The sequence below is a fragment of the Dryas octopetala genome, chromosome 8, assembly GCF_963921425.1.
Source record: "Dryas octopetala chromosome 8, drDryOcto1.1, whole genome shotgun sequence".
Lineage (NCBI taxonomy): Eukaryota > Viridiplantae > Streptophyta > Magnoliopsida > Rosales > Rosaceae > Dryas > Dryas octopetala.
Genome location: NC_141373.1, coordinates 15,434,984 through 15,447,668, shown reverse-complemented (window position 1 = coordinate 15,447,668; position 12,685 = coordinate 15,434,984). Strand labels below are relative to the sequence as shown.

Sequence of the window (12,685 nt, the reverse complement as noted above, 5' to 3'; positions counted from 1 at the left end):
TCTTTACCAAATAACCTTGTAAGTCTCTTCTTATCTTTGTGGGCGTCCTCTTCATACTTCACCGGATGCCCACTAAACCTTATTCCGGTGATTGCGGCAAAGTCCAGGGGGGTCATGGTCAGCTCCCCAACTGTGTCAAAATGAAAGGTGTGGGTCGTGTCCCACCACCGAGTTGCCAGGGCAACGAGCAACCTTCTATCCCGCTGGCCTTTTGAAGTTGCCATTTGGACAATGCCCCCAAAGCTCGCTGCATTAACCTTCTCCTTGCAGCTAGAGCTCAGCTCTTGCCACCAACATCTCAGGGTCCATTGTTCGCCACAGCCACAAACAGATTTGATGTCGCACTGCAAGTTCAAATGGAGTATTTAAGATAAACCGCATTATGACTAACAACTCACTAAAAACTAACAAAAATCAATTTTAAAGGTAGCTGAAAATCACCATGGACGAGAGATGGACATCCGTATCCAAGTGGAGCTTCTTGCTGTAAGGATTCCGACTTTGCGGCTTGTGGCCCTTGACACCAAAGCTTGGGCAGTCAGCACGACTCCAAGCCTTGACTGTGGTCATTGATGATGCTTGTCGAACAACCACGTTCTCGCCGACACTTGATGACGGCATTCCTCCTGCCATATGACCTTGGCCCGTGGCTTCTGTGTTTGCAACAGTTGAAGTGGAAGCTTGGAGGTGATCTATACCAGAACCGCTCGTGTTGTCGGACCCCTTACCCATCCATTTACACGCAAGCTTTGTTCGTGGCATAATTTACTATCAAGCAAACAAAGAAACAAACATAATTTAGTGGACATATCATTACACATAAAGAAAATTGTCTACATCTCTTAAGGATGACAACTGCTCTCTCATCTCTTTCTCTCTCTCTCTCTCTCTCTCTCTCTCTCTCTATCTCTCTCTCTCTCTACCCTCCATCCGAAAAATCGATTACACAGTTATTCATAAACTAAGAAAACCAATTTCTAGCAACCTATAAAGAATCAAACAACAACCAAGAACCTGAAACCAGTACCCAAACCAACAAATCAGTATATCATGACTCACAAATTTAGTTCATCATTTGACTTTTTCATTTTAAGTTTTTACAGTTTCCGTAATTTTTAGGTTATTAAAACATTAACAAATATAGTTTAGTTTAATTAAAACATTAACATAAACAAATATGGCTTGGTTTATGAAACATTAACATTAACAATATGTTTAGGGTATTAAAACATTAAAGTCATCAGTAAATATGTTTCCTAAACCCTAAATATGTTACTTTATTTGATCTATTTAATAAACCTAAACCCCATAAGAACACCCTATACCCTAATAATAAGTATATATCATATCCTAGACCTTAGGGTATAGGGTATAGTATCTACCATATCCTAAAAATTTCTATAGTTATATACCAAGTTAGCAACTATGAATTATAGTCTTAGGGTATAGGGTATAGGGTAAGTTATAGGATTACAAATTTTAAAAGAACACACTAGGGTTTAGGGTATTATGGTATGGGATATTAGGGTATTAGGGTATAGGATGTTTTTATGGGGTATTAGGGTTTATGGTTTAGGGTAAAGGATTTAGGGTTTATGGTAATAGGGTATAGGGTTTAGGGTATAGGGTATAGGGTTTAGGGTTCAGGGTTTAGGGTATTAGGGTACACTACAACAAAAACCTTGATAAACATCACTTGTTTAATATCAATAATTGTAAAAACTGATATTAAAACATTTTAGATATCATATGATTTTTTCGACAATATCTTAATTTATTAAGATATCAGCTAATAATTTTTCATAATTTTTACGATATCTTAATTTTTTCATTTTCATTAAAAATTGATATCTAAATCCTTAGGCCTTCCACTATGCCACCTAAAAATGTTACCCAAAACCCATTTTGGATCACAAATGGCTCACACCCAAGCACTATGGGCCAAAAAATGTGACCGAAAAGAGGGAGTAACCCAAAGTGTAACCCAAATCTGGATCTCAATGTGAGCCAAAATGGCTGTGACCCAATTGCAAAAGTGGCCCACCCACGTGAGGAGAGAGAGTGTGCTATAGCTGAAAATTTGGTGGGCCCCGCTTGCAACAGTTGTCAGCCACTTGCTTTGGTGTGACGCGTGCGACAGTGATGGGTGATCACCAACGGTCCAGATTAAATGACCGTTGGTGATCTGAGGCTGCCATTTTTTGTCCTTTTTATTTTATTTTAAGTGGCCGGTTTGAAATTAAAGGGTCTAGATTAATGGACCGTTGATAATCAACGGTCCAGATCGCCCAAGCTTTTTTTGTTAAAACAAATAATTAATAGATCATTTAAAATTGCCAGAAAATTTCAAAAAAATTAATAAAAATTCCCCAAACCCTCCAACATTTATATTCTCAAATGGGTCTATATATATATATATTATATAACACTTATAGTTTTTCATCACAAACTACAACCTTTGTTTACCAAATTTGTACAAATTTTTTTTTTCTTTGTCATGACTCCTAGAGGAAATACTTGGGAGGTAGCTAAAGATGAAGCCCTAGTGATGACATACCTGTAGAATTTTCTTATTCTAAATATATTCAATATTGATCTTATTTTAAATATCTCATTAAAATAAGACCAATAGAATAATTTTTATTATAATTTAAATTTTAAATTTTAAATTAAACATCACTTAATTAATATTAGCCATATTTTAAATATATATAAAATACTGTAACCCATTTTATGTCACAATACCATTGTAGTGAGAATTGAGTTACAGCACTATTTGTGACCAAAATGAATTTTGATAAAAAAAAAAAAAAAAAAAAAAAAGGTCTTACCATAGTGGAAGGCCTTAACTGACATCTTTGTTGGAGCTAAAAAAACAAATGGAATCAAAATTTTTGGACAACTTAAAAATTTTGACTATGTTTTCCAACACATCCAAACACAAACAGAAACACACACTCACACAATCACACAATCACAGAATCACACGAGCTCTCTCTCACCCTCACTGAGAGACACTCACTGCCATTCTCTCCTCTCTGGTTCTGGTTCTCGTTCTCACTCAGACCTTGTGGTCGAAGTCCAAGTCGAAGTCGAAGTTGCCGCCGGTTGACCTTGGCGTCGGTGGTCAAGCACGAACTATCTGATCCTCCTGGGTTGCAGCGTCTAAAGGTAAGCTCAGTCTCATCTCTCCTGGGTTCTCTCTTTCTCTCTGTCCTCTTCTCTTGGGTTGCGGCGTCTAAACGTAAGCTCAGTCTCATCTCTCCTGGGTTCTCTCTTTCTCTATGTCCTCTTCTCTCTATCTCTCCTGGGTTCTCTCTTTCTCTCTGTCCTCTTCTTCTCTTATGAGTTTTCTCTTTCTCTGTCCTCTTTCTCTTGCTGTTGTTTAGGGTTTTCTTCAAATTAGGGATTTTCTTAGGTTCGTTTGCTTCTCGAGATTAGGGGTTTTCTATGAATTTAGGGCTTCCCCACGTTCTTTGGAAAATAGTTTTCTTGGTTTTCAGTTTCTCTCTCTTTCTCCTTGGTTTTTAAGTTTTATTGGTGGGTCTATTTTCAACAGGGTTCGATTGGATTTCTTGGATATCTCTTGGGTTTCCTTCACTTTCTCGGGAAAATTCGTTTCTCAACCTGGGAGTATTTAATTGAAGGTGAGTGGCTCGGTCATTCTTTTAGCACATACCCAGATCGTTTTTCTCATTTGTTTTGCTTTTACTCGGAGTTTTAAGTTGCTTTCTGTTTGTTTTTTAATCTAATTTGATGTTTCCAATTGTTAATGTCAAATTGTGAAGTAGGTATCTGTGATTATTTTCTGCTTGTTTTGGTGTTAATTGGGTCTGATCGATGTGGAATTGCATATTGTTAATGGGTCGACTTTTATTAGCTTCATCATGATTGATGATGGAGAGGTTTTTCTGTCGATAAAATGTGTTAAAAGGGAAAGAGTTGTTAATTTGAGTGGGAGAGTTGGTTTCTTTGGTTACTTTAAGTTCTTGTTTGAAAATTTTGAGAATCCACATTAATTTTGGCAGTTACAAACCAATGGAAATGGAAAGTGGTTAGTTGCTTGCTTCTTTTTGTATTTTAAAGATGCTTTGCAATCTGAAAATGGAATTTCATAAATGACTTCTTAATGTTGTGGGAAAAGGGCACTTTTAGAGGAATTGGAAACATTTGGTTTCCAGAAGCTGCTCAAATTGGAAATAGGAGTTTTTAAATGGAACGTACCATAAATGCCCACCAAACAACAGCCTATTTGACTTGAGTTTGGATGAAGTTGTTGATTAATTTATATGAATATATATATATATATATAATGACAGCTTTTACAAGGGTGGTATGTATGAGTGTCAATATTCCTCTATCCTTTGTTATTTTTTAAAAAGTTCTCTTGGTATTTAGTTTGATGCTTTATGTGACTTTTCAGGTTATGTTGTATGTTGACATGGAAGTTAATGTCGTCCCATTGAAGATAACTGGAACATAATAGCTAGGGATGTGTACATTACTCTTCTTTCATGTACTCAATTCAATGTATCTGAGATGACTAAATGCTTGAATGCTTTGTGCCATGTTTGTTGCCTTCCGTGAGATATCTTACTTATTTTGACTGCCCTTTATGCTTTCATCACAATTCGAACGAGATTATGACCTTTAGGTCATACCCATTATTAATTACAACTAAAATCTAGTGTTCAATAGTTCCCAAAGTTATTAACACTGCAATATAAACTCTAAATTCATAATTAGCTCAAATCCACAAATTCATTTTCTTTCATGAAATAAGTAGAAGCATATGTAAGACATAGTAACTGCAGCAATATCTACTATACTTTCAATCAATCAATTGAAAATTGACTTGGTCCATTTTTTTTTTTTAATGATTATAAAGCCTTTATGAGAAATAGGTTCAAGGTGAATCTAATTTCAACGCTTATTAAGTTTATTATATATTATTGTTTATATTAGTCGTTAATTGAGTTATTTAGCTTATCTCCCATCCAGTCATTTGTTTTGTCCCGAATTACTATAGGTCTTAGTTGACCTCTCTTATTACATGAATCTTTATAACAGTTTGAAGATTATGAAAGGTTTCTTAATGAACCAACCAAAGATCATGTAAGAATTAAAGCATTCTTATCAATAATTAACAATATTAATCATTTCCCAAGTGACTTCTCTTTCTTAGTTATGGTTCTACTGTCAAGGCCTTATGCATTTTCTTTACACACACAGATGAGCATAGTGGTGACTTTAAATAGGTAGATTTCCATGTTCACTAGTCTGTAAGGAATTGATGTCATGATTGTCATCCTCCACAAATTAAAGGTTTGTTACACCTTTTCTTTCTATTTAATTTTCTTGGATTTAGAGTTCTGTTTTCAATGGTAAATATTGATCGACTTCATGGCATTGTATGATTTCTTTTGGTTGGTTATAAATTAGTACCGGTATTTTTATTGCTATTACCAGCTGTTGTTGTCAAGATTTCTGCTTGCCATGAATTAAATTAGCTTCCTATCTTGTCATAATCTTTTAGTATTTTTTTTTGGTAAGGGTTAATCTAATAATAGGAAAACTTCATACTTGGCTCAAAGTAATTTTTTTTTTCTGGTTGTGTCATTTAGGTGAAGCCAAGATTCTCATGTCTTTTACAATATTTATTTAATATCTCGTGGGGGAGGGGGTTATCTAGGGATGATGTGTTATAGACTTATAGTAGATATAGTTGGCAGGGGTATGTGGTGTATGAGTTTTGCTGTCATTTATAAGCCAATTTTACTTTCACCTTTTAGCATGTCTTGTTCTTTTTTGTTCTAATATCTGTCTATGGATCTGGAAATTTTGGCTTATGAGTTTTCTTTATTGATGAACCAAATGTAACAGAATGAGGAGTCATTACTGCAATGCCTACAAAAGTTGTCCACTGATTAACACAGGTTATATTTACAACAGTCCTAATTTATGTCAGTTATATTTACACCATATATTTTCGATAAAAAGAAAAGTTTCATATCACCGTTTAGAAACCTCAATCAGTTCTTAATGTGCATATTTTCAAGTGCAGGATAGTATCATAAAGGAATTGAAAGATTGCAGGAACATGAATTCTAAATTGATTAGGTATTTTTCCAAATCATATGCCATGCCTTATGCCTAATGCATGCTTTATTTAAGTAGTTACCACAACAAATTGCTAGAGAAAATTTGTTTGTTGGCATGTTTCTTGTAGTGTAGGATTGGGTGATACTCTGTTGAGTTTGAATGCAATCCATAAAAAACATTGAAAGCTTTGTGGTTTGAGAGCAATAGTTAAACTACACAAACAACTGATATTGTAGTATATAATTAAGCTGCAATAGTTATAGTCACCTAGCAATATTTAAATTATAAGCTTGATTAATAATGTGGTTAATTCAGTGTTATAGAAATTTATTAGTTATTTTTCTGTACCGCTTGTTTAAATGGTTTGTGGATATAATGTTTGTGGAGCAAAGATCTGCTGTCTCCATTTTTCATGTCCCCTAAGCTAATTTTTTGACACATGTCCCTCTTCTTAATAGCTACTTTAACTTTGTTAACAACTATCATTTGACTGTTAACTTATAATTAAAAGAATAAAATCAAGAAATAGCAATGTCTTTAGTTCTTTACTCACTCATCCCTGTCTTTTGATCGACTTTTTATTCTCTGAGCATTAAACATTATCTCCAAGTTCCCAACCTTTTCAGCCAAGCAAAACTGGATGATTGCACTTTCTTTATCTACTTTTATTTTTCCTTTTATTCATTAGCTTCAGTATCTTCTTTTCCCTTTAACACTTCCTGCCATATATTACAGAAATTGAAAATACATTTAAAAAAAAAAAAAAAAAGGAGAAAAAGAACAGTATAGCGTTGTAGGAAAACAGAAGATCTACATGTGTTAATTGAAGCTATTAAATTAGAGAAAAAAAAAAATGGGGTTGGAGAGATTCATGGAAGAATAAATAGAGCTTGCCTATATTAGACATGGTTTTGATGAGGTAGTGTTTCATAATTTTTTTTTTGTTTTCTTTTGGAGTAAATTATATTTTGTAAGCGACATATGTCCATTTGTTACTTTATGTAGCTGAGCTTGCAAAGTACATATTTAGAAGTACTTAATGATGAGCAGTGTGATATCAGACCATATACATTGCTGCTTAGCTAACTTGTTGAAATGGTTGTTGATCAAATTCAGTAAATGATCAACAAGGTTATGATTGATTGTTTTTATTAGACTATTAAGTTCATACCCTGTTACTATATAATAACTTACATTGGATTCATCCCTTCATCCATTGTTTTCCTAGTTTTTCAGTGCTTAGAGCTTAGTGACAAGTTTATCTGGTATTATTAGTTGCATCACTCACAATTTCCTTTTTCACAAAACCAGTGGGTTATGGTGGCTGTGATATGTTTGCATGTCTTTTCGTTGGGAAATTGAATAAGGATGAATCATAAGAAGTCCCAAAACCATTTGCATCTTGTTTGGCATGTATTCCTGTTGACTGTTGGAGATTTTTATTTTTGTTGTTTATTTGAGTTTGACTGTTAAATTGCAAATTTCTGAGTTTGTTTCATGTCTGAAATAACAGTTGAGGTTTTTTTTGTGAATGAAGCTGAATTATAACAGGTGTTGGCATTTTTTTGTGAAGGAAGGTAACAAGTGCTGCCAATTAATATTTTGTAAATGAAGGCAGCCTTTAGAAGTGGTGAATCATGCACCTATTTTTGTGCAAATGCATGCGCTGATTATTGGTTTTTGTAAAGGGAGGCTACCTTAATTTAGATACTAGGATTGGATGGGGTAATTAATTATAGATATATGCTCTATATTTTGGTGCAATGTGTAATCCTTTTTCGGAAGGTCTTGAAATACTTGTATTGGATGTTGGAATTAATGGTAATGGAATGGATTGAGATTGCACCAATTTCAGGCTTGAATGTCATTTCTTTTATATCAGGATTGTAGTACAAATTGGATAATGACAGTGATATTATCGTACAAATTTCATATCAGTTTATTTACACACAGATATATAAAATAGCATGCACATTAGTTTATAAAAAACAACCAATATCTAAGTAATATTACCATATCAATAAATATAAAAAACTTGATGTCCAACATTGTCTTTTATATCAGTTATAGATTAAATACAGATGTTTTAGATACATTCAAACATCTTTTAATAGAAAAAACTCAATATGTAACATAGCATGTAGATCAGTTCTGGGTGCATAAAACGATATCTAAGGTAGTCTACATATCCAAAATCACATTAAATATGATGTAGAAAGCATACAAAAATACATTTAATGGGTTTATCATATCGATAAATATAACAGAACTGATGTCTAAATAAGAATATAGATCATTTCCATAGTAATTAACGATGTGTTTCCTATCTTTAATATCATATTCAGAATTTTGATTCACTAGAAAATTGGAGAACTGATATCTAAATGGCCTATTAGATATTAGAATTAAAATAAAAAAGATGTCTAACCTCAAAATGGATATCAGTGTCAAAACGATATCTTAAGTAGGTATATTAGATATTGTCTGCCTAGACATCGCCATAAAACATGAATAAACATCACTTATTCACTGATATATAAGGGGGGTATTTGTAGTAGTATTAGGGTTGAGGGTTTAGGGTTTAGGATTGCATGTCCAACTATGATTGTCAAACATGGGTTTCAAAAGAATACTTTAATATAGCAATTGCACATCGGGCTATAATGGATTGACATTGCATAACATTGTATCATACTTGCGTGGGCTATAATTTAAGTCTAAGTTTCTAATTTCACCAAAACCCAAACCACCCATGTTTATACATTTAGACAGTAAGTGTGTCCTACTAACATATTTTGGTGGAATCCTTTTATCTCATTTCCTTTATAATTTGATTCCCTACATGTACTTAGCTAGATTGTGGAGATGTGAGTTTGTTTAGTTTCGTAAAGACTATAAATTTAATTGGTCCTTGTAATAGTTTTTACTTAATAAACAAGCAATGTCAGAATCAAGCATTTACATTCAGGAACAGTTACAATCTAAATTAATTTCACATTAAAAATAAATAATAGCTCTACATAATAATTGTTTGTTATGGGACGTAAAAGTGTTCCAGACGACACTGAGGCTCATCCTGCTACAAATAAATAATAGCAATACATAATAATTTTTTGTTATGGGACTTTCAAGTGTTCAAGACGAAACTTTGCATCTGCGGCTCAACCTGCTGCTACTCCGCATCGCCGTCACTTTCAATCTTCCTGCTGCCATTTCGATTCTTATTTCCTCTACGGTGTCCCTTACTCTTGGGACAGTTGTGCCTGTCATGACCAAATGCATCAGTACCGCATTTTCTTCCATTGCCTCCCAGTCTGCCTCCTGTGTCTTGGGTTCCCTTGGTCCTCACGATGTTTGGATCTCTAACAATGTTGTTTGGTCGAGCAGCATTTCGACGGAAGCGAAGGTGGGTATCTTCTGCTTGCTTCCCAAACCCATCCAACAATGGTGCTAACCTACTTAATTCATTATTCAACAAATTGAAACCTTCCTCTGTTTTGGAAGCCAGGAAACACAGTTTGTTGCAACTTGTACTCAAATAACTGTACCTCGCTACTTCTCGTGCTTCGTCGGGAACAATGTTGTCGGGCAGTGGGATACCAGAAGTTGATTCCTTCGCTGACTTTGTCCATCTCTTAAGAATGAGAGATTCCGGAAACTCTTTCAAATTCTCATCCTTCATGACATTAATAACATGGCAACATGGGAGGCCCTGTGATTTTAGGAGATTGCATGTGCAATTTATTTCTAAGATACCTTTGATATGGTGGAATAAAACTTTGAACTGAACATGTTCTTCACCGTATGTATGAATTACATACATACGACTTTTCCCAAATTGTACAAGCTGCGCCGTCATAAGTGAAGCAACCTTATTTATCTCCTCCCTTACTAACCTGAACACTTTGTCGGTGTACAAGTTTGCTGCATGCCGCTCCAATGCATTAAGATGAGTTGTCAGCACTTGTTTCGAATTCTTCATCTGAAAATCTTCAAAGACATGTGAATTCCTTAGGCGTGCCAGACCCCTCTCAATAGCTGGGATAACTTCAAATAACTTCGGACCACTCTTGAGAAAGTCATTGACAAATCTGTTCATGCCCTCACACCGTTGCGTGCTACGCATTCTACCCCAAAAATGCTGTCTACAATATCCTTCGGCCCATTTGTGACGAATCTCATACATATTCTTCAACCACTCTGATTCAGCAAATTCTTCAACCATGCTCGTCCACCGCATTTCAAACTTAGGGGGGCTTGAGGTGACCCACAGACATCGCTTGAAAGCCTGAATCAAGTTTGTGTCTTTCAAGTTTTGTGCTAAATTCTTCGTGATGTGCCATCCACATAGATGATGTGGAACTCTGGGAAGAACTGCATCTATGGCATTGCGCATAGCAAGGTCTCCATCGGTAATTACCGACTCAGGCCGCTTGTCCCTCATGGAAGATACGAAGGTCTTCAACAACCACATGTATGTCTCCTTGGTCTCGTCCTCAAGGATCACACATCCAAAAATAGTGCTTGATAGATGGTTATTTGTACCGACAAACAACACTAGAGGCTTCTCATAGTAATTTGTCTTCTATGTGCTATCAAACAGCACAACATCTCCAAAACAAGTGTAATCCACTAGAGATTGTGAGTCTCTCCAAAACAAGTTTACCAACTTGTTTCCCTCGTCCAAACTAAACTTACAAAATAATTCGGGGTCACTGTGGACTTTCCCACTCAAGTATTCAAGTGCAGCTTCAATGTCACCCTCAAAAAGGATTTCTTGGCGCCTACAATTTATCTTATTGTACAAATCCTTGATCGTGTAACCAACATTACGGTACCCTCCTGCTTGGTCGACCATGTACTCATATATTTGGCAAGTCCTAATTGATACACCTCACATTGAAGTGGCCTGGAAAAGATCACCATTTGGGATAGAGCGGTGTGATCGCATTAGAGGAGCCTCGCGTGGCGTTGTAAGTGGGTGGTTGTGTTCCACACAGAATTTCTTTACAATATAACAATCACTTTTCCTACATAACCCAATGCGGAATGCTGTTGGACAATTAACTCTTGTGATGCCCCTGGGACATCGCTTCTTATTCGGTGAGTTTATGTACTTCTTGGCTCTTTCGCCTTCCTTGTCACAAACCTATAATCTACTACAGAATTTATCGATTACCATGGACCGTCTCCCATCACGTACCTTAACACCAAATCCCATCGCTAAGGCATAATCTCTGTAAAACTTGTCTGCTTCTTCCAATGTCAAAAATTTGGAGTCTAGAAGGTCATTTTCAGTTAGCTGCTCATAATTTATCCCGTTGTGCTGCAAAATATCACCGGACCGAGACATGTTGCGAGTAGGGGTTGAAGGATCGGGAACATTCTGACCTTCGTGGGGTGCAGATGTTGAAGCAAATCCATTACAAACGGTACCCATGTCTTCCTACTGCAAAATAGATATATTTTTTAAGTAAGCAATTCATGAACTGTTCATTCACATGCAATTCTATACACACGAAAGTGCAACTGCATTCTCAGACAAGTCAATACAAGCTACTGTTTGCCAATCATGTTTTGACATGCAATCACGAATAACATTTTGCGCAACTAACAATCTAAAAAATTGAAATTCCAGTTTCAAGCCAATTATTCAGACAAAATACTACCCATAATTGTACACCCTACCAAATTCTACCCAACTCACTCAATCGAACCAATTTGAAGCCAAATTGTCAAACTCAATGGGAAACATCAAGAGTAATTTTAACCCAAATTCTGAAGTCCCTAAATATATCCATACCTTGAAATCAAACAATTATCAAAACTATCCACATGAATCCATACCCGAATAACAATTTTAAGCCAAATTCTCAAATTAAATGGGAAAACGTCAAGACCATACCAAACCCATAGTGCAAAATACCTTAAATTAACAGAGCACAACAGAGGAAGGAGTGAGCAATTCGTTGATGGATGTGCAATTCGTGGTTGAGCTTTGTCCCATTACATTGATTCTTTGTGAAGTGAGCTCTGTCCCTTTGCATTGATTCTCGTTTGTGAAGTGAGCTCTATCCCTCTGGATTAATTCGTTTGTGAAGTGAGCTCCGTCCCTCTTCTGAAACCAAACTTTAACGTGTGGTGGCTTCAGGTTAAATTGTTGCAAATGCCTGTTTCTAAGCCTGCATAAAGGAGGACGATGTTCAATCGGTTCGTCGATTTCGACATGGTAACTGGTAGATGAATATTTGGGGCCGATTTTGCCAACGTTGCCGCCGGACGGCTGTGTTTTGATTGGAGAAAGGGTGCGGGAGAGAGAGGGTAAAGATTAAGAAGCAGATGAGATCTGCGTTTTTTGTTTGCCCTGACTCAGAAGGATTCTTTTTTTTGTTCAGAGGTTACCTTTTTCTCTCTCATTATGGCCTACCGATTCAGCCCTTGTTTTTTGTTCTCATCCGTTAGATCAAATATATCTCATCCAACGGTCAAGACTCTGAAGGCATTGTATGCCTGCAGTCATCATAGAATTTCCGTTTAAGGTGACTGAATGAGACTAACAAAAATATGTGATTACTGAATCGTC

The 12,685-nt window shown here is 35.8% G+C and overlaps 1 protein-coding gene and 1 long non-coding RNA gene across 4 annotated transcripts; one reads left to right on the top strand and one right to left on the bottom strand.

Annotated features, from left to right (window-relative positions):
• The first annotated feature begins 2,951 nt into the window (after positions 1-2,951).
• LOC147277570 (uncharacterized) lies at positions 2,952-7,942 on the top strand. Of its 3 annotated transcripts, none has more exons than XR_015123870.1 (6): positions 2,952-3,171; positions 3,560-3,647; positions 5,233-5,325; positions 5,884-5,936; positions 6,065-6,120; positions 7,640-7,942. It is a non-coding gene; the product is annotated as an uncharacterized LOC147277570 (long non-coding RNA). The 3 variants fall into 3 exon arrangements; XR_015123868.1 differs by having other exon boundaries at positions 4,424-5,325; XR_015123869.1 differs by lacking the exon at positions 5,233-5,325.
• Positions 7,943-9,274: 1,332 nt separating this feature from the next.
• On the bottom strand, positions 9,275-10,960 carry LOC147277569 (protein FAR1-RELATED SEQUENCE 5-like). The gene is made up of 2 exons (XM_086255664.1): positions 10,769-10,960; positions 9,275-10,687 (listed from the first exon to the last, which is right to left on the bottom strand). The coding sequence occupies exons 1-2, from the start codon at positions 10,958-10,960 to the stop codon at positions 9,275-9,277; spliced, it is 1,605 nt and encodes a 534-aa protein (XP_086111790.1).
• Positions 10,961-12,685: the final 1,725 nt, after the last annotated feature.

Coding starts and splice junctions, on each gene's coding strand:
- LOC147277569 (XM_086255664.1), bottom strand. CDS start 10,960: ATGGTCGACCAAGCAGGAGGGTACCGTAATGTTGGTTACACGATCAAG. Junction 10,688..10,768: donor TGGACGAGGGAAACAAGTTG/GTAAACTTGTTT, acceptor GATAGCACATAG/AAGACAAATTACTATGAGAA.